The sequence below is a fragment of the Castor canadensis genome, chromosome 2, assembly GCF_047511655.1.
Source record: "Castor canadensis chromosome 2, mCasCan1.hap1v2, whole genome shotgun sequence".
Taxonomy (NCBI): domain Eukaryota; kingdom Metazoa; phylum Chordata; class Mammalia; order Rodentia; family Castoridae; genus Castor; species Castor canadensis.
The window spans coordinates 180881432-180905809 of NC_133387.1; the positions used below are offsets into that span (position 1 = coordinate 180881432).

The 24378-nt window shown below is 42.9% G+C and overlaps 1 protein-coding gene across 1 annotated transcript in view; it reads right to left on the reverse strand.

Moving 5' to 3' along the window:
* The window catches only part of LOC109676727 (tubulin-specific chaperone cofactor E-like protein), a 131274-nt gene that overhangs the window by 58320 nt on the left and 48576 nt on the right, over positions 1-24378 (reverse strand). Inside the window, exons 8-12 of the mRNA XM_074066521.1 lie at positions 11897-11961; positions 8772-8905; positions 5944-6231; positions 2271-2408; positions 1784-1949 (exon numbers count right to left, since the gene is read on the reverse strand). Coding sequence (XP_073922622.1) covers positions 1784-1949; positions 2271-2408; positions 5944-6231; positions 8772-8905; positions 11897-11961 — 791 coding nt within the window. The remainder of the gene's footprint in view (positions 1-1783; positions 1950-2270; positions 2409-5943; positions 6232-8771; positions 8906-11896; positions 11962-24378) is intronic.

Consider the following 24378-nt stretch of genomic DNA (forward strand, 5'->3'; position numbering starts at 1 on the left):
AAAAGGGTAGAGGTGTTTGAGTAAGAGTCTATAACTTATCAGGCTCCAGTCCAAGCCAGAAAGGGAACACAGACAATGAGGCATGGGACAGCATCTTCCATGGACCTTACGTGATGTTGTATTTATGCTTCATGAGAGAAGAGTTTTCAGTCTCAGAAAACCTGGTGAACTTTGGGACTAGCTTCTTTCCCATCTACTTTAATACCAGCTTAGTTTCCATTTACTTGCTCTTCTGAATATGGAGGACTTCATATACAACTTTAACTTAAGGCAAGTGGAGAGGTGTGGTAAGCCTGGCCACAGTACAGGAATTGGGGGCAGAGGGCATGGCCATTTCAGGCCATGTGAATATGGCTTTTCTGTATATGAAGCCAATTAAAGCTGAGTCAAGAGAGAGGGCTGCCAAAACATGCAGGCCATGCTTTCTCTTCAAGGAGGGGGAGTCAAGGAGGGGAAGAGACCTCCTCATCCCAATCCAAAACTTTTTTGGAGATCTGGAAACGCATTGCCCAAGATCTTCCTCTGTGTTTCCACAGTATCTTGAACTTGTGTCTCACAATATGTCTCATGCTATATCACCATTGCTCCTGTTACTATCTCTGACACCTAACAGAGTGACTGACACCTCACTGGGACTCCCAGAATGTTCTTTTGAGAAGATGCAGTGGCTGCATTGACTGGCTTGGTGGATGAGATTGCAGACAGATAGATGGATGGGTGGGTAGAGGAGGGGGGATGGGTGGATAGGGAGATGGAAGGATTGGATAGGTAGAGGGTCAGTGGATCTATTGGGAGATGCTTGGATGGATGACTAGATAGGTGGGTGGGTGGAAAGGTTGATGGATAAATGGAGATGAGGGATGGTGGTGAATAGGTGGATGGATGAATGGATGGATGGATGTGTAGATGTGAGTGGAGATGGATGGGTGGGTAAGTGGCGGGGGTGGATGGATGAACAGACAGATGAATTCCTGCTGCTCACTGGTGTAGCCTCTACACATAGAAGCGGAAATATTAACAGAAATCTTGTTTTCTGAATTCCTTTGAACACACCAAAGGCAGGAATCTATTCATGGGCATGTTTCTGAGAGAGTCCTGGGCTCCTTTGCACATCTAAGGAGGTCTTGATAGTTCAGAGAAGGCTCCACACTTAGGATGCAGTGTGATGGAAACCCACTGAGGTGCGACTACAGCTTTTTCACAGGGACCTAACCTCAGCTTTGATTCCCCCAAATTCCTGCTCGTTTTGTTGATGCTGAGAGGATTTTAGTAGAAGTTATCCTAATGATGCTGCTACTTTTTCTTTCTCTGTAATCATACTAGAAGTACTGATTTACCATAGTAGGAGCTGGCCATGCTCCAAGTTCGCCCATTCCTGTGGATCTACAAAGTGCAGATGGCAGAGCAAGAGTAAGGCTGAGAAGAAAATCTTACAGGGGGGATGCCAACAACAACCAAAATAATGCTCAACAGGAGGGCTCCCTTCTGCCTGTCTGGTTGAGAAATCACTCAAGATTCCAGTCCACTTTGGAGTTGAGAATTGGCGGCTGCATTTGTACCGCAGGCGAGGGTTCAGAAAGTCACCATAAATCACATGCAGAGGTTCAGCAGCTGGAGTGGTGAATGTGCATGCTAAAATTACCTTGATCTCCATCACCCAGCTGAGAGATGTCAAAAGAGTAAAGCATCAGGAATGAGTTCTGCCCCCACGGCTGAGAAAGCTTGCCTGTCAATCTAAACTAAACAAATCCCACATTGTCACAGAGAAAGGGAGATGCTTTACCCCTGGAGGTGCAGCCATTGGCTGGGTCAATTTCCTTCCCATCAACTTTAAATGCCCAACGGCCTGGAACATTGACATTTGTGGTCTCTTGGATATTCACTATCTCGGGGGTTCTTGACCCTGGAAGGCTGAAGAAATTGGTGAGGTTTCCACCATTAAATCCGGCCTAGAACACAAAAGGAAGACAAAGCTCTTGAGCACATGCACCATACTCACTGGTTAACAGACACAGCTATCTCATTTTCAGAATTCAGCACTTGGAATCAAGAGACCCCTTTTCCTGAACTCCCTGTCCAGGAAAGGCACCATAAATGGTCTAGTTCATCCCACACCTGGGTCAAGGGCAAGTCTATCCTTTCAGTCCACGTCCAAGATCAGACATGCATCTCTAGATAAAACTGCTGGCAGGACTCCCTCTGGAACGCTGAGCTACACAAGCAAGGAGCGCTGTGATTGAAATCTGCAGAAGGATGGCAGAAACACCTACCTGTGCCATCACTCCTCCAAGGCCTGTCAGGGGGTCACCACCACTCGCCGTCCCAGTGGTCCAGTTGATTTCATAGTAATTGAAGAGCGTGAATGTATAGGAGCCATCAGACACCAGGACAGCTTGGAAGGTGTTCACCTACAGGATGGACAGGATGGTCTCATGACTCCCACTGTAGGAGGTACTCACCCCCACTCCCACCCCCAAGAAGATCAGAGCTGCTCTGCAGTCATGCCCTCATGCTTCTCTCTGAACTTGTTCTCACCTCCAGCGGGAAAAGCAAGACATGTGGGATTGTGGATCTAAAAGAGAAATTGCCTAAGATAAACCTGGAGTCTGACTCAGCACCCCGCTCGCATCTCTGTCTTGGACCAGACAGAAAATTCAGAGGCTTCAGATGAGCTTGTGATGATGGGAGAGCGCCTATAGATGGCAGCATGAGAACAAACGATAGGACAGTGTTGCCAAGGAGAGGCTGCAAACACCTGTTCCCCAGTAGGGTGGGTGGGGTGGAGTGAGGAGGGGAAGCCTGAGCAAAGGCTCCTCAGCACCATTAAAATGGTCTTCCGGATTATTCTGTCTCCATTCCTGGAAAACACCGCCAATCTTGACAACGAGATGCCTTCCCTTTTTAAAATGGAAGTTGGGAAGTAATTTTTAAAAAGCACTTTATGAGAAGAAATTGTTCCTGTAACTGAGCATTTGTGTATTACTTTCTATCTGCAAAATTCTCAGTGCTCATCTGTAACTAAGAGCAACACTAAGATGGGCCATGATTTATGGCCCATTCCTATCCTAAAGCTAAGAAAACTGAGGACTAAGGGAAATGAGTTGCTGGAAATTTCACAGTGACCCAGACACAGAAAATGGGATTCGAGCCAAAGCTCCCAATCTATCTCTTAGTGCACTGTCATCACAGGCTGTCTTAATTTTGAACTTTTTAGGACAGAGATGTTATATAAATTCAAACAAGTCTTTCAAAGAGTTCTCAAAAATAGGCTGTTACAAACTCTATTCTTCACTGTTTCCCTTTCCTAATCCCCACCCTATGATAAGTGTTTTGGGGAAATGTAAATAAAAAGAGCTAAATGGAGAGGTTGCTTTGACCTTTTCCTATTCAAACCCAGTCCCTTCCCCAGCTGCCTGATACCATCCCAGTTAACATTCTGTCTGACACAGAAGAAGGACCCAAATCCCTATCCTGTGTAATCAAACTGGAAGAGAGGATCTTGGAAGCCCCAAACCTCCCCATTCCGGACAGTCCCAGGGAGGGGCCTGGTGCAAATAAAGAAAAGCCCTTTTTGTAAAAGAGAACTTTCTCCTGAAGCCCTGTGCTGCCTCAGTCGATGGTGTTTATGATACAGTCAACCAGGTATATGCCTTCATTCTTCAGCCGCATTCAACAAAAGAGGAAAGTGGGACACAGAGATGAATAAGCAATAAACTCAAGATTGCTATAAACCTCAAGAGACAAGGGCAAAGTCAAGGTCACTCAAGGACTAAAGCTTTCTCTCTTTCAGAGCAGAATTCTCCTTCAGAAGTGAATTCCTTCTCCCAAAATGAAGTTGGAAGTATCTCTGGTCCAAGCAAGTCTTGAGGGCATCCTACTACCCATCCCAGAAGTCACCCCCAAATCAATCAGCTGTTCCAATTGCACCCCTGAGACTGCATCACACACCCGCAGGCCTGCTCTCCCCCACACGTGCTCTCACTCGCTCACATACACCCCTACACATAAATTTCTTCAACATTTGTTTTAAGGCTTTTCTGGATCTGTTTTTGTAAAATCTTGTTTTTCAAGAATTGCTTTCTTGCTTCAGAGGATTTCCGGTGTGATACCTGAAGGAGACTGCTGAGGAAAGAGCTCAGGTTTCAGTTAGCAGAACTTAGTGTGGACTCCTGCCCTGCCTCTTAAGAGGTTCAAATCCCCTTTCTTGCCATTTGAAAGTGGAAATAGTACTTGCTGGGGAACATTTTTATGGGAATTAAATGATAGGCAAAATAGCCTGTGACAGTGCTACACACAGTAAACCCTCAGTAAATACTGGCTTTCTTCTTTTGAAGTAAACATGTCCATTTCCATTTCTGTTGGGCTTTCACAATATTTTCTGTTCCTAAAAGATCTTCAAGCCTAGTATTGAGTTGGCCTGATGATATGTGTTCCTCGGTAGAACAGGTGGGGCCCATTTCAAAGGTAAGGATGGACAGACACCTTTGCAACTCTATTTTATCACACCATCCTTTTCTCCAAGGAGCGCAAAGCACTTAGATGTTTCCTCATTCATCCTCATAGAAAAAGATCTCACCTACTTCAGAAATTCAGTTCAAAGTACAAACCAGAAAGTGTCTAAATTATCTTGCCTTTTTTTTTTTTAACAGCCAATGGAAGTTTTTTTGGGGAAAAAATGGTGGTCAGCATTTGATGGGCATTTCTTCTCTTTTTTTTTTCTCCCCCACTGACACTAAAATTTATTGATTGCTGGCATCTTGCATTCTAACGCTGTAAGATATGAAGCTTAAAAGACATAAAACATCACCCGAGGAGTTGTTAGCGATCCATAACATGACAGAGGGAAATTTGTATGCTTCTTTAGAGGTTATTTCTAGCCAATGCATCTGCTGTTTAAACTTGTGTCTTTCTGCTCTGCAGAACCTCTTAGCGATAAAGTGCTTTGAGATGCTCTGGCCAGGAAAGTGCTAAAACACAAAGTGCTCATTGCGTTGGAGCTACGAATTGCCAGACCAGCATTTTTTAACCTCTCTCTGACTCAGGAGTTTCTGTTCCACCCTTAAACAATTGCCTCATTGCCAAGGAAATTGGAAAACAGATGGAATTCGAAATAATCCTAAGAAAGAGAGAAGGGCAGATTTTGGAGTATCTTTGCTTACTGGGGAATTATGCCATTAAAGGTGCACGTGTCTGCTACTTCAAAACTCCACTGTCACAGTCACCCAAATGAGCTGCAGGCTTCCATGAAAACTGCAGTCTGTCCCTTTATGTATAAAGTTGACTATCTCTATGATAATGCCAGTGATAATCTTTCTTATTTGACTTTTATTTCATTGCTCATTTGGGATTTCAGAGCAGCTGTTGAAACTTTATGAAACGCTTTAACTGCCCACCCTAATTAACATCAAATATGAATAATTTCAGCCCTGGTCACAATTTTTTTTAAATGTCATAACATAATAAAATGAGCCAGGTCATTTGTGCCCAAATCCGGCACCCTACTTTTCCTACCAGAGTTTATGGAGGGGAAAAAAGGAAAATTATCGATGAAGAGAAACATTTGTGCCTCTGGCAAGAATAAAAGACCTTTGAGTCCCTCACTGGGTCCCTAAACGTGTGGCCTGGAACAGGTCTCAATGCCCCAAGCACTCTCTTGCAAAATAGAACACCACCTACTGCAAGAATATCATCAAGGGGCTCTTTTCAGACATTGTAATGAGTTGTGATCAGGGTGACACAGCTTCTGAAATATTACAGCTGACTGGACTGGTTCACTCTGATAGTTCCCTCTGTTTCTGGAAAGTGGGTGGCAAGACCCATTAGTCGAGCTCAGGCAAACTGACATCCCTCAGCTCTACCAATTAGATTCCTTCATGGCAGTAAGGATGGACAGGAATTAGATGTCGGGAGATGAAGTGGAAAATGGAAACTTTGAATTATTACAGGTGTGGTGCTGCTGCCTCCATAAAATGTGACTTCCTCCCATGTCACGATGAAAACCCAAGTAGCAGAGAAGGTTGCCATGTCTTTGAAGTATTTTCTGATGTCCTTGGTGGCTCTTTTCAAGATGACAGGGTCCATGGTCTCTCTGTAATAGATCTCGCCTCGAATCCCATTGTGCACATCTGCCCAAAATGGAGCAATGAAGGCCCTCCCATCCGTCAAGGGGAAGGATTCCGGGGTAAACTGACTCACCAGCACATTGAAGGACACAACACCATTGTTATTGACCTACAAAAATAAGCGAGTTTTCTGAAATCAGGCCAACTTTACAGTCACAAACCAAGACAGACATTTACCTAATGGCATGAATGAAAATGACTTTAAAACTACTGATTGAGAACCCCCAAACTCCAGCTCCCATTGTTGAAATAAGGAGGTTCATTTACTCCCAGACAACTCATTGGCTTTCTTTCACTTTCAATTTGTAATCAGCTTCATTTCTTATTAACAATCAGTGTCATTTTCGTGTTCTCTGTCCTGTATCTATTTGTACTTATCAAAAGCAACTGGGCTGTGTGTGGGTGTGTGCGTGTGTGCTAGGCCAGCCAGAGGGAATGAAGACAATAAAGACATATTCAGCATCACACATGCAGAACAGGGAGACAAGCAAACATGAAAGCAAAGTTAAACTTGAAAATTGAGGGTCTTGATTATTAGACCTTGATTCCTATTTCATGGCAAAAGGGGAATGTCAGAGAAAGACAGATCACATCCCCAACATTGAACTCAGATCTCAGGATGGACATGTCCTGCTCTGGAGGAGACATTTGAAAGACTTCTACTGATGTCACAATCACTTCTGTACTCAGAACAAGGCCAAGGTTAAGGCCTTCAGATGCCAAATTCCATTTCTGGCTCTTGCAATCTGATAGTTTCTTTACACAGTGTCTACATAAAGTACATGAGTATTTTACATTGTATATGTAAATGAACAGCTTATGGTGATTTCTTCATGATTTGTAAATAGCTTAGTAAACTGATGAAATTACAGAACCTCATTGCAAATCACAATCGAATATATTCCCTTCATTCACACAGGACTTGTAAACAACCCTGTGTCTGAGAGGAACTGACTTAACCAGGTAGCTTGCATGGTCTCAGCGCAGACACACCTGCGGTGGGAATACTTATAATTCTGGACAGAGAAAACCTAGAGCTCATTTTCCTCCATATCCAATTGTTATGTTCCAATTAGTCCATAGCATCATGGATATTAGCAGTGACCCAAATCCCATAGATAAAGTCCCTGTACCTGGCCCAAGGGCAATCATGCTTTAAAAGCAAGTGTGTGGGGATTGGAAAGAAAGATGGTGATCAACTAGAGGGATGTCAGAACCTGATGTCTTCAAGTTGTAGGGAAAACTTTGGAGACCTGCAAAACACTGTGCCACTCAAAGTGCTGGAAACTCAGGAACAAGTTACCCTCAAATAAGTCTGCCCTTTTGCAGGGGCAAGAATTCTTTAGACTCTGTGTAAGATCACGCAATGGAGAAGAAAGAGGAACTTTAAGTAAGTGCATTCGTGCTAGAGGCCTGAGAGGCTAAGACTTCCAGAACAGAAGTCCTATATAAACCTCTCATCTCCAAAATCAGGTCAACACATTCCAAGACTTACAGTCAGCTATTACACACAGACCAGGGAGGCCCTGCTGTGAGGAGATCATAAAAGTCATTTTGGGATGCTGGAGTGATGTGTTTGCTGGGTAGTAATAGGTGTAATTAAAACACACAGCCTGCAGAGGAGTCTGGCAATGACTCACAGGCATCTTGATTATATTCTCTACTTAAGATCAGTGGGTCTCAAACTTTTGTGGGCATCAGAATCACCCAGGGGGTTCATTAAAGTACATTACTGCCCCAACCCTAGGATTTCTGACCCACTGGGACTGAGGCAGGTCTGGGAAGCGACATTGCTAACAAGTGTCCCAGTGCTTCAGATGCTGCCAGGTCAAGGGCCACTGGTTAAGTAATGGAAGAGAGAATGATTTTTCTAGTGGGAACCAGTCCCAAGCTGTACATCAGAAGTTGGGGAAGTAGAGGTCTGAGAAGTAGAGGTGTTCAAAGTTATCCCTCTAGGGCAGGTCACAGAATATGCCTTCCTCAGTCCTTAAGGTCACAGACAAAGACAGGTTGGGCTGCTCTGAACAATAGTATCACAGGCAGCAACCCAAATGATCCAAAAAAATAACCTGAGAATGCAGGTGCCCAGGAGAGTTCTGACAGCAAATGGAACTGTTTCTTAGTGCTGCTTGACAACGGGACTCCCTGGCATAGCTACAGACCCCAAGAAGGGTCTCCAATTCAGCACACAACTTTTATACACTAGCTGATTACTCCTCGACAGTGCTCCAACCCTGCTTCAAACTGCTAGGAAGCCCAAGACGAGCAGATGTCTAAACTTTTCACACCCCCAGAAGGGAGAGAAAAATTATATTGATCCTATCGTGGTTCATTGTATCTTTTTATCTTGTCGAGTAGCAGGAGTAATGTTCCTGGCATCGGGGCCTCTGCTTCACTTCTGTGTTTAATCACCCACAAAAGCAATTTATTGCCCTGTATACTCCTCTACTATGAACATTAGCTATTAAATATACCTTTGACTTTCTTAATCATAAAACCTATCAGCTCATGAAATCTCAGAACTTGTCATTTTGGCTGCCAATAAATCCTCCATTCCCAGAGCCCTGGGAAAGGGTATTTAAAATGTTTTTCTTAATGACAAACAAAGGGACAGCCACAGAGCAGCAGCTGGGCTCCTTCTCCACTTACATAGACAGTGCGGTAAGGAACGCCGAAGAAGAAAACGGGGATGGCCAACTTAATCTCAGATGAGCTTCCATCATCTACCTTAGGGGTTTTGGTGTCATTCTGCCAAAATGGATACATGAGCTCCCTGGGCTGAGCTGTCAAGAGAGATGGTGGTTAGATAGATGGCAGCTGCCTTTCCATTTGACAAGCTTCTTCCCTCCCATCTACTAAAACTAGCTTCTTTGAGGGTGGCTTACAAGCTAAATGCAAGTTAGATGCCCTTTCCAGTCACCCTAAACCAAAGCCATACAGTAAGCACATCATCTTCTGCCTCTGGGAAAGGGGAGATGGGAGTGACACAATTTCTCCTTAGGAGAAAACCCTTCGTGTTTCATCCCTACATGAGAGAGAACAGTGGTAACAACTGGCTGGAAGGTTGTGATATCATGGCTGCCTGGAGCTCTCAGCATACTGAGAGGTGGCCTTTAGGTCTGGCATGGTTAAGGAAGGCTTGCCTCTTAATTAGATGGCCAGTCGGAAGAAGGTGGCCATGGCCATGGAGCTCCCTCCTAGCCCAAGAATTCTACTACGGCAGATTTTTCTGTGAACTGTTCCCTCCTTCTGGTGCATGATAGCAGAAGACACCAGCGCCCAGAAGGAAATAAACAACAGTTGGAACCAGAACAAAAGTGGGAGGAAAAGGTTGGTAGTGACTAACCTGAGGCCAGCCCTGAAAGTCTTTCTGCCCAGCTTCTACTCACAAAAAGGCAGACATGGGACCCTCTGCCCAAGAAAGGTTGGACCCTGTAGAGAACTCTCTGGAGAGGAGGCACAGGGTTCTTCCTGGTCCTCCGGGTTGATAGTGAGAGTCATCATACAAACCCACACAGACACTCCTGTGTCAGTGTTACCACCTCCCAAGCACCAGGCTTGTTTCTCCAAAGCTCCCCATGCGAATTCTTGCAAGGTGTGGCCCAGTTTGGTGAAAGGTTATGTTACTGAAGAACAGGTCCAATTGCACCTATGAAATAATCTATATTTTGGTGTCACCTTTCTCTGCCTCTGTCCTTTTTACTCAAATGCAAGTAGAACAATAGGATATTTTCCCCCTTATGAAAATTTTTTTTGTAGTTTTCGGGGACAGCAGCAAATCCATTGTGGGCTCTGGCCATAGCTCTCGAGGTACCTGCTCATGCCAGCCACAGGCTGACACCCAACTCATGTCATCTCTGTCCTCAGGAAAGTCCCTGTTCTGCACTGATGTTGCCGATAGAAGGGAAGAAACTGGCACAGGACTTTCCTGCTCCTTTGGGAGCCTTTTAGTGAGCAGAGAAGACTTCATGAAAAGAAATCACTCAGAGTGACCAGAGAGCAACCCAGCAGCACCAGGCAAAGTGCCAGCTCCCTAGTTCTGGAGCCAGGAACAGGAGATCTGCAGGGACAGAGAGCTGATCTCTTTCTGTGGGCCAACATCAGAGGAGAGCAGAGAAAACCAGTCTGGTCATTAGTGTGTAAGCATTATTCCCCAAGCCCCTGCAGGTTCTGGGAACCTTGCCAAATTTTAACCTACAGGGGGCGCTGTTGCTAGTCTAATCCCAGGAACACTCAGCCCATGAGCTGTGTTTGATGTGACAATCAGGAGTTGAAAAAGGCTTTTCTAATATTCCTAGTTCCACAATAGTAACAAGTTACTAATTCCTAGAAGATAGGAACTTAAAAAAATCTTTATGCTCTCTGCTATGGCATTAAACACAGGCACTTACTAAATTTGAAGGGTGATTAAATTCCTTAAATTAACTAACCAGTGAAGTCATGTCCTCATAGGGAGTGATGCCCAAGTTTGAAAAGGGGCTCAAATTCATACAGAATTGCAATCATTTTCATGGAAAGATTGGGCAGCATTGGCCAATCCGCCTTGGGAACAGAAAATCAAAGCTCCTCATGGAGGAGATAGAACACCTTGACCATAGAGACTGTCCCTAACTTCTCTGTCTGTCCCAGATATGAGGCAAGTTCCAAGACTCTTCTCTTCATGAACAATTCTATTATTTTTTATTTTGAACAGGAATAATGGACAGGTAAAATTTTTCAGAAGACGACAAATAAGTACATCTGATATTGCAAATACTCAGTACACACTTGTTGAACAGAAAAGGTACTTAATAAAAAGGAGTATAGATTTAAACTATGGTAATTTCCATCCAAATGCCATCATAAATATTATATATATAATATATATACTAAGTGTGGGCAGCATGGCCTAGCAATAGAATCAGTTAGTAAAGAAAGAATTTCCCTGCACATGCTCACTGTGGAAATTTCACAAGGCGTGGGAGGCTGGAGTCAGTGGAATTATTGTGTGGTTTTCATGCTACCACTAATACTGTGGTTTACGTGCTGAAGCTATTTCAATTCACCCAATCTTGGAAAAATGGTAGGGCAGCACGTGGTCTTATAGAGCTGTTCATATGTAACCATGTGCCAACTTGTCTCAACAAACAAGTGAAATAAAGAAAGATGCTTTAAAATTTTAGCTATAAAAGTTTTAGATCCAGGCTAACTGCCTCATCTTTCTAGTCTAAAATCAAAAAAACAAAAAACAAAAACAACAGCAGAAAGAAATGCATGTGGCCTCTCACTTACCCAGACAATGCTACACAGAAAGCTGAATGGCTTAATTATCTTATTTCACTTGTAGCTTTAGATTTTTGGCTATGTCAAAGGTCCCCAATACAAAAGCCACCAACATCAGCACCACTATAACTTCCCAACTTTTGGTTAAAATGAGACTATCCTTTAAAGTCTCCAACACAAATTAAATGACTTAATGGGAATTAAGGACCAGCATGGGATGCACACACGCAAGCCTACTCCATTTAGTTTTTAAGGAAATAATTTGCATTATTTTAAAGATCTTTGTATATGCAAATTGGGTTCAAAGTTAAATAAGAAAAAGTGGGAATGTAAGTGAACATCATTCAGAGTTAATGTATTTTGCCCTTGACAGCAGAATTTAATTTACATTTTTTCTTGTATCTGTAGACACATGTGCACCTGCCCTTACAATTACGGTTCCAACAAAAGCGTCTCTTTATAAATGCAAGATCATGCTAATCAAGAGCGTTATGGAATTCTGTCGTACTCACCTTGGTGCCGTATAAGTGCGAAGATGAAAGAGACCCAAACTCTAAGTAATGATGAATAATTCATCCTGGAATTTTAAAAAGAAAAAGAAAAAAAAAAGTCCCCAGCTTGCCAGAGTAAATAGAATACCAGGTGCGTTTGGTGGCAAATCCCAAGACACATCACAACCATCCCACAGCAAATTCACATCACGACATCAATAGTTGTGAGTCAGGTAGAAATTCCCCGAAAGCCAGCAGGTCCACCTAACTTTGACATTTTGGGAACAAATCAGACCCCCAGAAGAAGTCAGTCTGAAAGTGCAAGGAGACCACGCGCATTGTCAGGTAGTTACATGGGGTCAACACCAGCAGCGATGAGCATGGGAAAGGCAGCCACTCTGCTTCTGATAAAGCAGGAAAAATAGCACCCAACTCTGATGATTCAGATCCCAGGCTGGGTCTCTAGCCCAGAAACTCTGTCCTCTGTGGGAACTGGATCTCCTAATTTTCACAACAGCTTTCAAAAAGGATCAAAAAAATGTGAGTTTAAACACAGTCTCTTTCTCCAGTGAGGGGGATTTTAGAGTCTGCCATCTCTTTCTCAGTGATGGGTTGGAGGCCAACCCATCATTTTACTGACCAGATTCACAGGTGGTCTAAGACTCTACTGAATTTCCATAGCAGAATGAATGACAGCTGCACTGGTAATAATAAGTTTAAAAAACACACCAATTTTGCTCCTTGGAATTCTAACAAATATAGAACCTAGCACACAAGCAAGTTATAAGTTCCAGCAAGTTAATTAGAGAAGGGACATCACAAAACTGAACTTGATTGCGTTACAATTATAGTGGCTTTACCCTCTGTTAGGAGCATGGACAGTCAGTGCTACTCTGCAAGGCTGAGATGCAAACACACAGCAAGCTCCAAGTTCAACACACACCTGCATGAGAACCAGAGTGCGTGGCTAGACCGTGAAGTTTGCTCCTGGCAGCATTCTTGAACAGAAACACCCTCCTTTTATCATTTGAGGTTATCAGAATTCTTCAGCCCAAACTTTCATGGAAAAACAATGGATTGATCCTGTGAACATTTATTGTAGCTCTCCAGTTGTCAACTATGCACATTGAAATTTCAAGCATATATTAAATGCTGGTCAGTTTTGCTGAAAATGGTACAAGACTTAAGGAGAAGTCACAAACAGCTGTAGCAGAGACAGACGCCATGCAATCTTAAGACGTGAGCCCTTGGGGAGACAGTGCAGAGCGCAGTAAGCAGGATTCATTTAGATAGCTGTATTTATGAAAAATGTCACTAACCTGTTCTGTAGCGACGAGAGGAATTGAGTCAGAAATATTAAGCCAAATCTCGGTAAACCAAGAAAAAATTAAGTGAAACAAGAATTCATGTCAGCTCTCCTCAAGTTGTCAATTATTTCTGATTCCTGAAATGGTGTCTGAATGCTGTTCTCTTAAAACTAAAAATTCAGTTAGTCCTGCACTAGAGTCAGGCAAGTGTTGAGTTGCAATCAAGTTTTTTTCTATTGATTAAGGCAAAGTAAATCTGAAGATCGGTTTCAGGATTGCGTAGAGAGGTTCTTTTCCTGAAAAACTAGACCTTTTTTTTTCTCCCCCTTTAAAAAAAAAAGTAGATTCAGATGGAAATGTCAGGGACTGGGAGCTGAAACCTTGGTTTTTTTCTGATCAGAATCACTTTGCACTGAAAAATACAAAAGAAACCCCCGCTTCTCCCTTTGTACCCAAAAGAAGGCAACTGTATAATGTTACAGAATTAGCATCCACCAGCATGGGATTAAAACTCCACACAAGGCTGCTGCCTCAAACATTTAAATAAAGTTGGTTTTCTACCAAAGTCTTTTTTTTTTTTTTTGGATCTGTTCACAGATAGGCTGTATTCTGTTGTTTTCACAGGCACGCATGAAGTATTTAAAGAAATGTCCCCAAACTCTGCTAGGTTTTTTTCTGTCTGATACACACGCTGCTGTGCAACAGAACAGGCCAAGGTACTTTGCAGGCAAAACTGAAATGAGGTACCTGGTGTGAGAATCTCTCACAAGGAAAACCTACATCGTGTCCCGGACACCTCCAGCGATGTCCCTGAGGGTCTTGCAGGGAGAGGGGGGAGTAGACCCCTCCTGATAACTTTTCAGCAAGTAAAGTATTTAGAAGGCATTGTGAACAAGGGAAAGACGTGTTAGGCTTTTTGCCCTAGGCAACCTGTGTCTGTACAATGAGAAAAATTGGCTGTGGCATAAAATGTCTACAATTTAAAATATTAAAAATGAAATTTATTGAGAAAGAAGTAACTTGAATGCAGCAGAAGACTCTTTATAAATCAATGGGAATTTAAAAAATACTCCATTTTTTTTCTGACCAGACATTTAAGTATTGACTGTGCCAAAAATAAAATTAAATAATTCTTGCTTCAGGCAAGTTGCCCTAAAATGGACAAATGAACTAAAATTTTAATCTAAGTTATCCAATATTTTTCCAAAACTTGTGATAATTCAGTAGGTTTTGCACAATAAGTTTCACTAATAATATGAATACATAATACGAGTAATAATATGAATCCTCCACATATATCTACTTCAGATGTTAAATGACTGGTTTCCTCTGAAAGGCACATAGTTATCTAACAGAATGTGGTTTGTCGAGTGCTCATGTGAAGTAAAATTAAACTCAAATCCAAGACTCACAGACAGTAGCACCTCCTTGCCCAATCTTGATTAAGGTTTCAGTCCAGTAGTCAACCTTAGTATCTAGAAACAAAATAATTGGCTCTGTTTACTCGTGGCATACTAATTGTGTTGGTTTCCTTTGGTAGAGCTCAGTCCTTTTGGCCATATTAAAGGTTCATCCATCTTGGGGCAGGACTACTGCTGGGATCAATGTCATCACAAAAGGTGGTGTAAATGTAGGAGAATGACTGGGAATCTGTCTGCCAGTGAGTACCAGGTGCTTGGGGAGAGGCTGGTCTGACTGGTTGTTTGTTGAGTTGGGAAGCTGTTCGGGGAGAGTGTGTTTGGGAGGTACACTCGGTGGCCACAGATGGACAAATGATAAAAATCTCTTCATGGAGTGTGCAGGAGGACCTATTTGGTTGAAAGTGTGAGGTGGGCAAAGATTTCTGCCAAGATTGGGGGTAGGCGGGGTGGCTTGGAGCCAGGCACCCCAGAGAGCTGTGCTTCATAAAGATGGCGCTAATTAATGCAGCACCATTAATTTAGGCAACAGGAAAGACATTGCAAATGAAACAAATATGACTCCCTGAAAACTAGTACAATAATGTTATGTGAAGAATGTTTTTGTTTGGTTTGGTTCTCTTTTAAGTTTCTTACAGCTTTTCTGTGAGTGAGATGGTCAGATCTGGGCTAGTCTGAAATAGTGGCAGCCACAGAGAGGCACCACTCAGATCCTCCTCAGGAGAGGCGTGAGATCCGTAGTTGGCAACAGCCTCCAGCTCTTAGCTTCCTAGGCTCAGCCTGGCCAAAGGCACACGCTTCATGACTGGCCCCCAAACAGTGACTAGGCAAGGGGCTGTTGCAATGGACTCGCACATCACACCCAAAATAGGATTTTCCTATTAGGAAGTTTTTGCTCCTGACAGCCTGCAGAGTGAAGAAAACTGTCAAATGTTCAAATGAGACAGCTCTATCATGCAAAATCAAGGCTTAGGTTACAAAATCATATACATATACATATATATTTAATTTATTATATACATTTAAGTTACATATTATTCACTATACATACAGGTACTGCATACATATCCATATGTTATATATGTATATATAATTATATATTGATTATATATTATAATATATATCACCATATCATATATAATATATTTTACAGATTTATTTATTCAGTTATGTGTCATGTGACAATATTTCAGTCAACAACAGAGTACATATATGATGGTGGGCACATATATTATATACCTAGTGACATTATAGTTATCTTAACTTGTGTAAGTACTCCATGATGTCTGTACAATGACAAGATTGCCTAACAATGCATTTCTCAGTGGGTATCACCACTGTTGAATGGGGAGAGATATATGTATATGTGTACACACACACACACACACACACACACAATGGAGCTGTCTGAGTAGATGCTCGCAAAGATGCTGACACGTCAGATGTCTCAGAACTCCTGGACCTTCAGCTATGTTCCATTCCACACCATTAAGAGCTAAAAGTTCTCCCAGCCCAGGAAAATACACCTGCAACAGGAAAATAACAGAGAGGAATTATTCCCACAAGGCAACAGTTGCTCTACTCAAAAGCTGCTCCTGCCTTCTCTGCTGACTGCCAGGCTTATAATCAGGGTGAAGTTGCAGCAGAACCCAGCCGGAGACAGGCTGGTCTTGATGTGAGAAGAAAGGGACTACACCCCCACAAAGAAGCTACAGGATGTAGCCAGCACACTGGCACAGGGTGGGCAGAGAGAAGTATCCAGGGGACTGAATTCTGAGGATGTTCAATCAAAGAGGCCGGGTCATCACACAGAGAAAGGGAGATTCGTTGACTTGTAGGGTCAAGGACCCTAGGGGAAGGTGCACACTTGCTCCTAAAAGCCTGGAAAAAGCGATTACCCACACAGAGTGAGACAGAAATGACTGAATTACTGTGGCAGGTGGCAGAAGCAGGGATGGAAAGCCTCAGGGAAGTAAGCGTGTTGGGATGGATACATGATAAGAGACTTCTGCACCTGGAAATCATGCAGGAAGCATCAGCATCACTAGGAAGCTCAGTGTGACACTCTCCCTGTAGCCCAGGGCTAATGCCAGTGGTGAGCAGAGTGGGGATCTCTGGTAGCCATGGATATGACAAGTCCCTGAGGATCGGAAGCCAGGTGACAGCACCTGGGTGTTTCATAATGACCTAGAAGATCAGAGTGGTAGCCAAGAGGGTCTGATGCATAAAGGGCTCTGGAGATGGTTGTCAGAGCATGTCATCCAAGGGGCAAAGCAGATGGGCAGCGAACAAAGCTATTACTTATTATTTCTAAGAGTAAGGATGGTTAAAGGAAGCTGAGAGCTGTTACCCCCAATAAGAAGCCATGATCCCTGCTCAGTTTTCTAGATCTGCGTCAATTTTCAAATCTAGAATCTATACATGAAAAATTAAGTGGTCCCCAAAGGGAAGGTCCCTGTAACAACGTGATAAATGTATACTTTAATAATTTTCGCAGTCCCTTCCCAAAAAGAACTATTGTTATTTTCTCAAATGAATACAACGTGAGGAGCAGCGCCTAGACGTTTGGACGGTGGTTTGAGTTAACATTCATCCAAAGATCCTATTGGAATTGGAATGTATAGGGTCTACAGAAGAAAAGGAGTCCTGGCAAAGTCCAGCTGGATAGCATTTTCCCGATCCCAACATGTAATTGGACATTGGGTCATTGGTGTAGCATAAGAGCTATCACAGTAAGAATGTACATGGAAACTTCTGATACTATCCCTTCATTTCAGCCAAGGTAGTAAATACAGAAGGGTAATTTTTTTGGGGAGGCTGATCAAGATTACTGTCACTCTTAAACAGCAGGGGTGGTGGGCTCTATCATATCCCCCGCATAACAGGACAGATGGATGGTGGAGATTGACTGTGAACTACTACAAGCTCATCCAAGAGTAGCCCCAATTGCAGCTGCTGTACTAATCTTTTCTAGAGCCAATCAACATGGCTTCAGGTACATGATACCTGGCAATTTGTGTGGCAAATGCATTTTCCCCCTATCTGAATCAGGAATGAGTCTCAACAATACTACATGGCATATGGAACATATAGCAACACACAGTTATAGATTTACTCCAGGACTGTAGTAAGTTTCTCACTGCTGTGATTTAAGTATGCTTGTCTCCACCAAAACTCATATCAAAGTTTAATTGCTCAATGAAGCACTGTTGAGAGGTGGGGTCCAGTGGGAGGTTTTTGGGTCATGGGGACAGAGCCCCCATAAATAAACAGATTGATGCTGTCTCATGGGAATGAGTTCTAGCTCTCACAGGACAGGATTAGTTACCATGAAGGCAGGTTGTTGTGATGTATTTGGTCTTCTTTGTCCCTTCCATTTTTGCTTACTTATGATTCTGCTTTACTACCATGCATGGAAGAGCATGAGGCTGTCACGAGAAGCTGAACAGATGCTGGTGCCATGATCTTGATCTTCCATAATTGTGAGCCCCAATAAACATTTCTCTTTACAAATTACTCCGTCTCAAGTATTCTGAAAAAGCCACAGAAAATGAACTAAGACACTTAGAGATCTGGTCATCCAGGTCTTGTAGAACATCACCTTGATTTACTACACTTAAACTATCAACAATCTGGGCATGATGAGCTAGAGATGGTGGCAGGATAGACATCTTGGTAAGACACATGTGCTCCAGAAGGTGGGCTATAAATCCTGAAAAGATTCAAGGCTGCTACTTCAGAAAAGGTTTTTAGAAAACCAGTGGTCTAGAACATCTCCTCCAAAGTAAAAAACAAATTACTTTATCTTATGGCCTCTCTAATTGATAAAGAGACTATTTGTCTTTGTGTATTTCTCTGGGTTCTGGATACTGCACATTCCAAACCTAGGAACATGGCTCCAACCCATGTTCCGGGTGAGAAGGAATCTAGCCAGCTTTGAGTTGAGAGCATGAAAGAATCTGCCTCAGCTCCAAGTATAATGCAAGCAAATCTTCCATTTGGGGCTGATGTTCAATTGGCCCTTTGATGTGGGTCAATGGTAGGAAGAGAAGAGATGTGGAGTTCATTGCAAGCCCTAGTGGATAAACTATAGCACAGGCCTCTGGAGTTCTGCAACAAGGTCATGCCACTGGCAGCATGACCTAAAATCAGCTCCTGGCATGTGACTGGGGCCTGTGCTGGGACATTTGATCAAAAGGAAAAATGGCCATGTGTGATTTCCTTTCATAATTTGAATCCAGTTGAACTCATTAAATCAAAAGGCAGGAGGACTCCATAGCAATCTATCATATGATGGAAATAACATATCTGGGATTGGTCATGAACAAGCTGCCTAACTAGGTAGCTCAGACTCTGTATTACTTGCCACACTTCATCAGTACCCGTGCCCCTGCCCCAGCTCCCACACTATGCCCATGTGTGGGAAGGTACATATGACAAGCCAAAGGAGGAAGAAAAAGCTAAGCTTGATGTATGGATGAATGGGTTTGCTCTGCGTGAGTGTGTATGAGAGAGATAACCAAGTCCTAAGACATTTTTCAAGAGGAGGTGAGCTGCTGGTTGTTCCATACAAGCCTAAAGCAGATGGTGGTTGTGTGGCAGTCCCACTTACATATCTCGTGTGATCCCTGTGGTTCCTGAAAGTGTTATTGGTATTGAAAGATAATGAGAAGGGAGGGTCTGGATGGAGCTGTGGGTGATATATATTGCCTGTCATGTACGTTGTGTCACAGGAGAAGTGTTCTGAGGAGAGTATGTCCAAACTCAAATTGCCAGCTGGACCAACACTTGGAAAGAAAAAGAGTGGAAAACTAGTGACAAAGAGGCCTGGAATGGATACACACGGGTAAACAGATGGAAATGGTCATGAAGTGTGGAGATCTTTATAGCATCCACTAGAGAAAGGGGACTTAGTAGACAAAATGATGTCAAGCAGCCTTTGAAAGTATGGGTACCATGGCATATTTATAAAGTGGTGCCAGCAGCTGGGATGGAGGTGCATGGGACTAACAGCATGAGCTCTCATTCTGCAAGGTTGTTCCAGCTACCGTGGTCTCTGAATGTTCCACATACCAACCACAGCCCAACCTGTCACTGCTTCTCAGGGAGACCATCTGGTCACTTGGTGGCAAAATGACCACATTGGACCCCTTTTATACTGGAAGAGACTGCAGCTCCTTCTCACAGGTATACAGCTATGGTTTGGATGTGAAATGTCCTCCAAAAAGGCTCATAGATTGAAGGCTTGGTCCTGATGCAAGCAATGTTCAGAGGTAGGTCTTTGGGGGAAGTGATTGGATCTCAAGGACTCTGACCTAATCAATGGATCGATTCATTGATGGGTTCAAATTCTGAAGAGAGTATTGGGAGGTGGTAGGTCACTGAGGGTGTGTTATTGAAGAGTATATCTTGCCCTGGCCTCTTCCTGTTACACTCTGCTTCCTGGCTGTCGTGAGGTGAGCAGCCTTTGTCGCATTGTCCTGCTGCCATGATATTCTGCCTCAAGCCCAAAGAAATGGATCCAGCTGATCAATGGACTGAAGTGTCTGCAACCATGAGTCAAAATAAACCTTTCATCCTTTAAACTGTTTCTCTCAGGTATTTGTCATAGTGAGGAAAAGTCTAACACATATGAGAGTGCTTTTCTTGCTCGGAGGCTTTTGTTAGCAGCACTAATGGAAGGCTTGCAGAATGTCTAATCCATACACAGGGAATTACATGTCAACTTGCACCTGACTAGGCAACTCGTTCACAGAAAAGGGGATGTGAGAATGGGCCCATGGCACTGGGATCTGCTGGTGAGAGCATAAATAGTACAGCTCAGATGAAGCCCGCCCAGGTGTGCACTGAAATGAATTGTTTAAGGAGCAGGTGATGCACCATCTTGAAGACAAATCATGCAAAGATGAGGTGTTGTCCTCTAGAACACTCTACATAGAACAAGTCAGAGACCTTTTTTATGATTCATTGTCCCAACAGGAGGGCTACCTATTGTAGAGAAGCCAAAGCATAGAAGCAGAAATGACTACACTTGCCATCACTTTCAATGATTGCTGGGAGTGTGAAGGTTTGGGTGTGGCTTGAGAGTCCCTCTCGGCTTCATTTGTGATTAAAGGCATGATTCATCTCCAGGGTGGTGATGTTGGATGAGGTAGAACCTTTGAGAGGTGGGGCCTAGCGAGGGATCCTTAAATCACTGGAGGCAGGAGGTATTTCTTGTGTGACCCCTTTGGTGGTTCTCATGAGAGAGTTGCTATAGAAGGAGAAAGCCTGGCCCTGCTATCTCCTCTAGTCCTGTTCAAGATGTGACCGCTTGCTCCTACACGTTCTTGTTATGGTGTGCCTTCCGTCTCTGCCCTCATCAAAAGCCAAACCAGTGGGGCTGCCTGATCTTAAACTTTGAATTTCCACAACTGAGCAAAACTGACCTCCTTTTTTTCATAAGTGGCCTAAGTCCAGTATTTTGTTATAGTAATGAAAAGCTAATATTGGGAGTTTATGCTTCCCACCCCCATACCCATTTCTGGGTTGCGTAGAATTTGAAGTCCTGACCCCCCCCTTGAGGACAGTCTCTCCTCAGGAGATACAGTAAGAGTCCAGTGGAACTGCCGCCTGGACTCCTGTGTCTAGAGACTATTAGGCAAGAAGATGAACTTTGTCAGGATCAGAAGGAGATAGAGCTACTATTAAACTATGGGTTCAAGGGATAATGTGTGGTGATCCATTTTGGTGCCTCTTGGTATTCCTTTGCTCATTTGTGACTGTGACAGACAAGTGTAGCAATCCCAGCACAAGCACTATATGATTACCAGAATACTCAGGAATTCAGGTTTGCAGAAAACCACCAGGTAAGCCACCAAGACCAGCAGAGCCAATGGCCAAGGAGATACAATGAATAGTGGAAGAGGGAGACAGTAGGCACCAGTTGTGGCCCTGAAATCAACTGCAGTGACAGGGGTTATAGTTCACTCCCCTAACCTCCGTTTCCCAAGTTTCACGTCAGGAAGAGAGCCCACTCCCCGAGCCCTAGCAGAGCCTCACCCTACCCCCATCACAGATGGTTGGACCTATACTTGCTTGGGGTGGACTGGGACAGACGTGAAGATGCATCTCTCAGATCCACCTTCAATGAGTTCTGGCTGCAAGGAGTACGGTGAACAGACAGCTTCTAGTGGTTGCTCCTTCAGTATGTACATCAGTGTTCAAGTAGAGATTACATTCTCATTGGTGAAAGGTCTGAGCCATTTCTGGTCAAGGCAGGACTAGGTTAACGAAACATCTCCACTTCAGAAGATCCCATGGGACTGGCTGCCTTTTTTTAGGTTTGCAGTGCAGTCCAGTCTGAGGACCTCCAATCTTTCTGCTGCCTGTTTTTTCTTAGGTGACACTCCGCACAGATTTTCTGCACTCCCCACTCCACCTTAGCACCTGCTTCCTGGGGAACTGAGCCTGTGACACTGGTGCCTTGATCACTTAACAAGCCCTCTACAACTGATCGCTTTGTTTTTCTATAAAGTGAACTATGCGGAGTCCAGACTTCAGTAGTGAGGTTATTTCTACCACTGATGCACTGACCTGACTAAACGGTGTCCAGCCTCCCAGCTGTAGCTCAGTAGGTGTGATTACATCTGGGCATACATTCATTCTCTCTGGAGAGGGTAATGCTACCCATGGCAGAATCCTTGAAGTAGCTGAGGTAATGGAGAAAAGGCAAGTGGGATCCTTAAGACTTCTCTAAATAGTAATGACATTAACAAAAAATTCTCAAGAGATTTTCACATCTCTAAGTTTGTCTCTTACTTAGAATCTTCATTCCTGGACCTTTGGGGTAACTTTCATAAAGTGGGTGATCAAGCAGTCTATTCATTTTTCATTCTTGAATGCCCTAAGGTAGTATTTCTAAAACTTCTCATAATTATTAAGATAATGGAAATAATCATTCTGCACACTGTGAGAATTGAGTTTAAATAGAACGAAAGCTTTTAGAATCCATCTTTTTGAATATTATTTGCCTGAAAATTATATTTCTTTTTGTGGTGGCCCCACTCATTCTAGACTCTGGGTTTGGGCTAATATTAATACAAAAAACAAGGTATTATATTTTTGAAAATCACTTGGAGTGACACTTATTAATGTTTATTAAATAATCAGCAATATTTTTTAGATCTAAGGGCTCAGTAACAAAGGATCTTAATCAGTGAAATTTAAAAGACTGAAATGTATTTTCTAAAAACAACTCAAGTGTCTCCAGCCAAGTAGTTTTTAATAGCTAATTCTAACTCACATAACCCCAAAACGCACAATGGCTGTTCTAATATTCCTGCTAGCATCAGGAATAATGTTTTGTTTTTCTTTTTAAGTGGAGGGCACAGACACATCCTATTCCCCATCACCCAAGGACCTCCATGTAGCTTCCCCACAAGAGAGTTCAGGGGCAGGCAAAAGCCACTTCTGACTGGAGCTTATTTATTCTGGACATAGGCACAGTACTGTAAGGCAATTAATCCATCACTCTTCAGGGGCACTCAGCTGAACCAAGTGCTCACACATCATTAAAGATAAATAATACGTATACCTTCTGCTATGGAGATGAACTCTCACTTAGCAATGATTAAAAATCACTGGTTCCAATGGAAAGATGACTTGTAAGATAGGCTACATGTGTGGTTCACCAAATCAGTTGTACGCTGAATACAAGTGGCTAGGTTTGCAATGTCTGATTGTGAAGAAGGCCACCTTGGCTGCACTAACCATCACATCAAGCTCAAGATCACTGATGTCTTTGACTTTGCAGGGATGTGAAAAATACTACCAGAAAAAAAAATACTCATTTTGCATAACCCCAGTAGTTTGGCAATCTCCACCAAGATCACAAACACTTTGACCTTTTCATCCAGCAGTCTCACTTCTGGGAATGTATTCTACAGATGTATTCAAACATGTCAAAGAACATACGCTGTTTACTGAAGCAAATTGATAGATTATAGCTCATCTACAAAATGAATACTCATATTGTATACAAAGGACAGGCGATTCCCTCTGTACAGAGGTCTCCAAGACACAGTCTAAGTGAAGAAGCAAGGTGCATGATAGTGGATAATATGCTAACTGTGCTGTATAAAGGGGGAACATAATTTGTCATTTGTTCTTATTTGTATAAACATACAAGAAATGAATGAAAACAGTTAAAGGTATTAGAATGAAACTTTTCAATATATCTTCATTACATTCCGGATTTTTAGATCATGTGCATGTTACCTATTTAAAAATTAAATTGAAGTGCTTTAAAGACTTTTGTAAGAAAATATGAAATCTATAACAAACAAAATTTTAACAATGGAGGCAGTTCATGTTGCCCTTGTTGTATTTCCTCACATCTGCCCTCAGATATGTTTGATATTTCATAAGGCATTTTTCTATGTCATCTATATTTGTTGACATCTGCCTCCCTGTCCCAAGTCTTATTAAACACCTTTACTGAATTACTTAGAGTGACTAGGTAGCATTCAAGGGTTAGGAGACTGTGAAAGACTCAACAAACTGGAAGTGCATTGTAATTTTTTTTGGCATATCTGTATCTTACAGACTGTAATAGATAACCTGTCTCCTCTAGTTGGAAGCAATATTTATGTTCTTTACAAGGCTCCTTCATGAATGGTAAGGAGAAACGATAGCAGTTGATAGCCTCATCCTTTCTCACCGCGAACCCTTTGGGGAAGGCTCTATAAACACTGGAACTTCACTTGGAACACTGGGTCCCCTTGACGCAAGTCGGAGT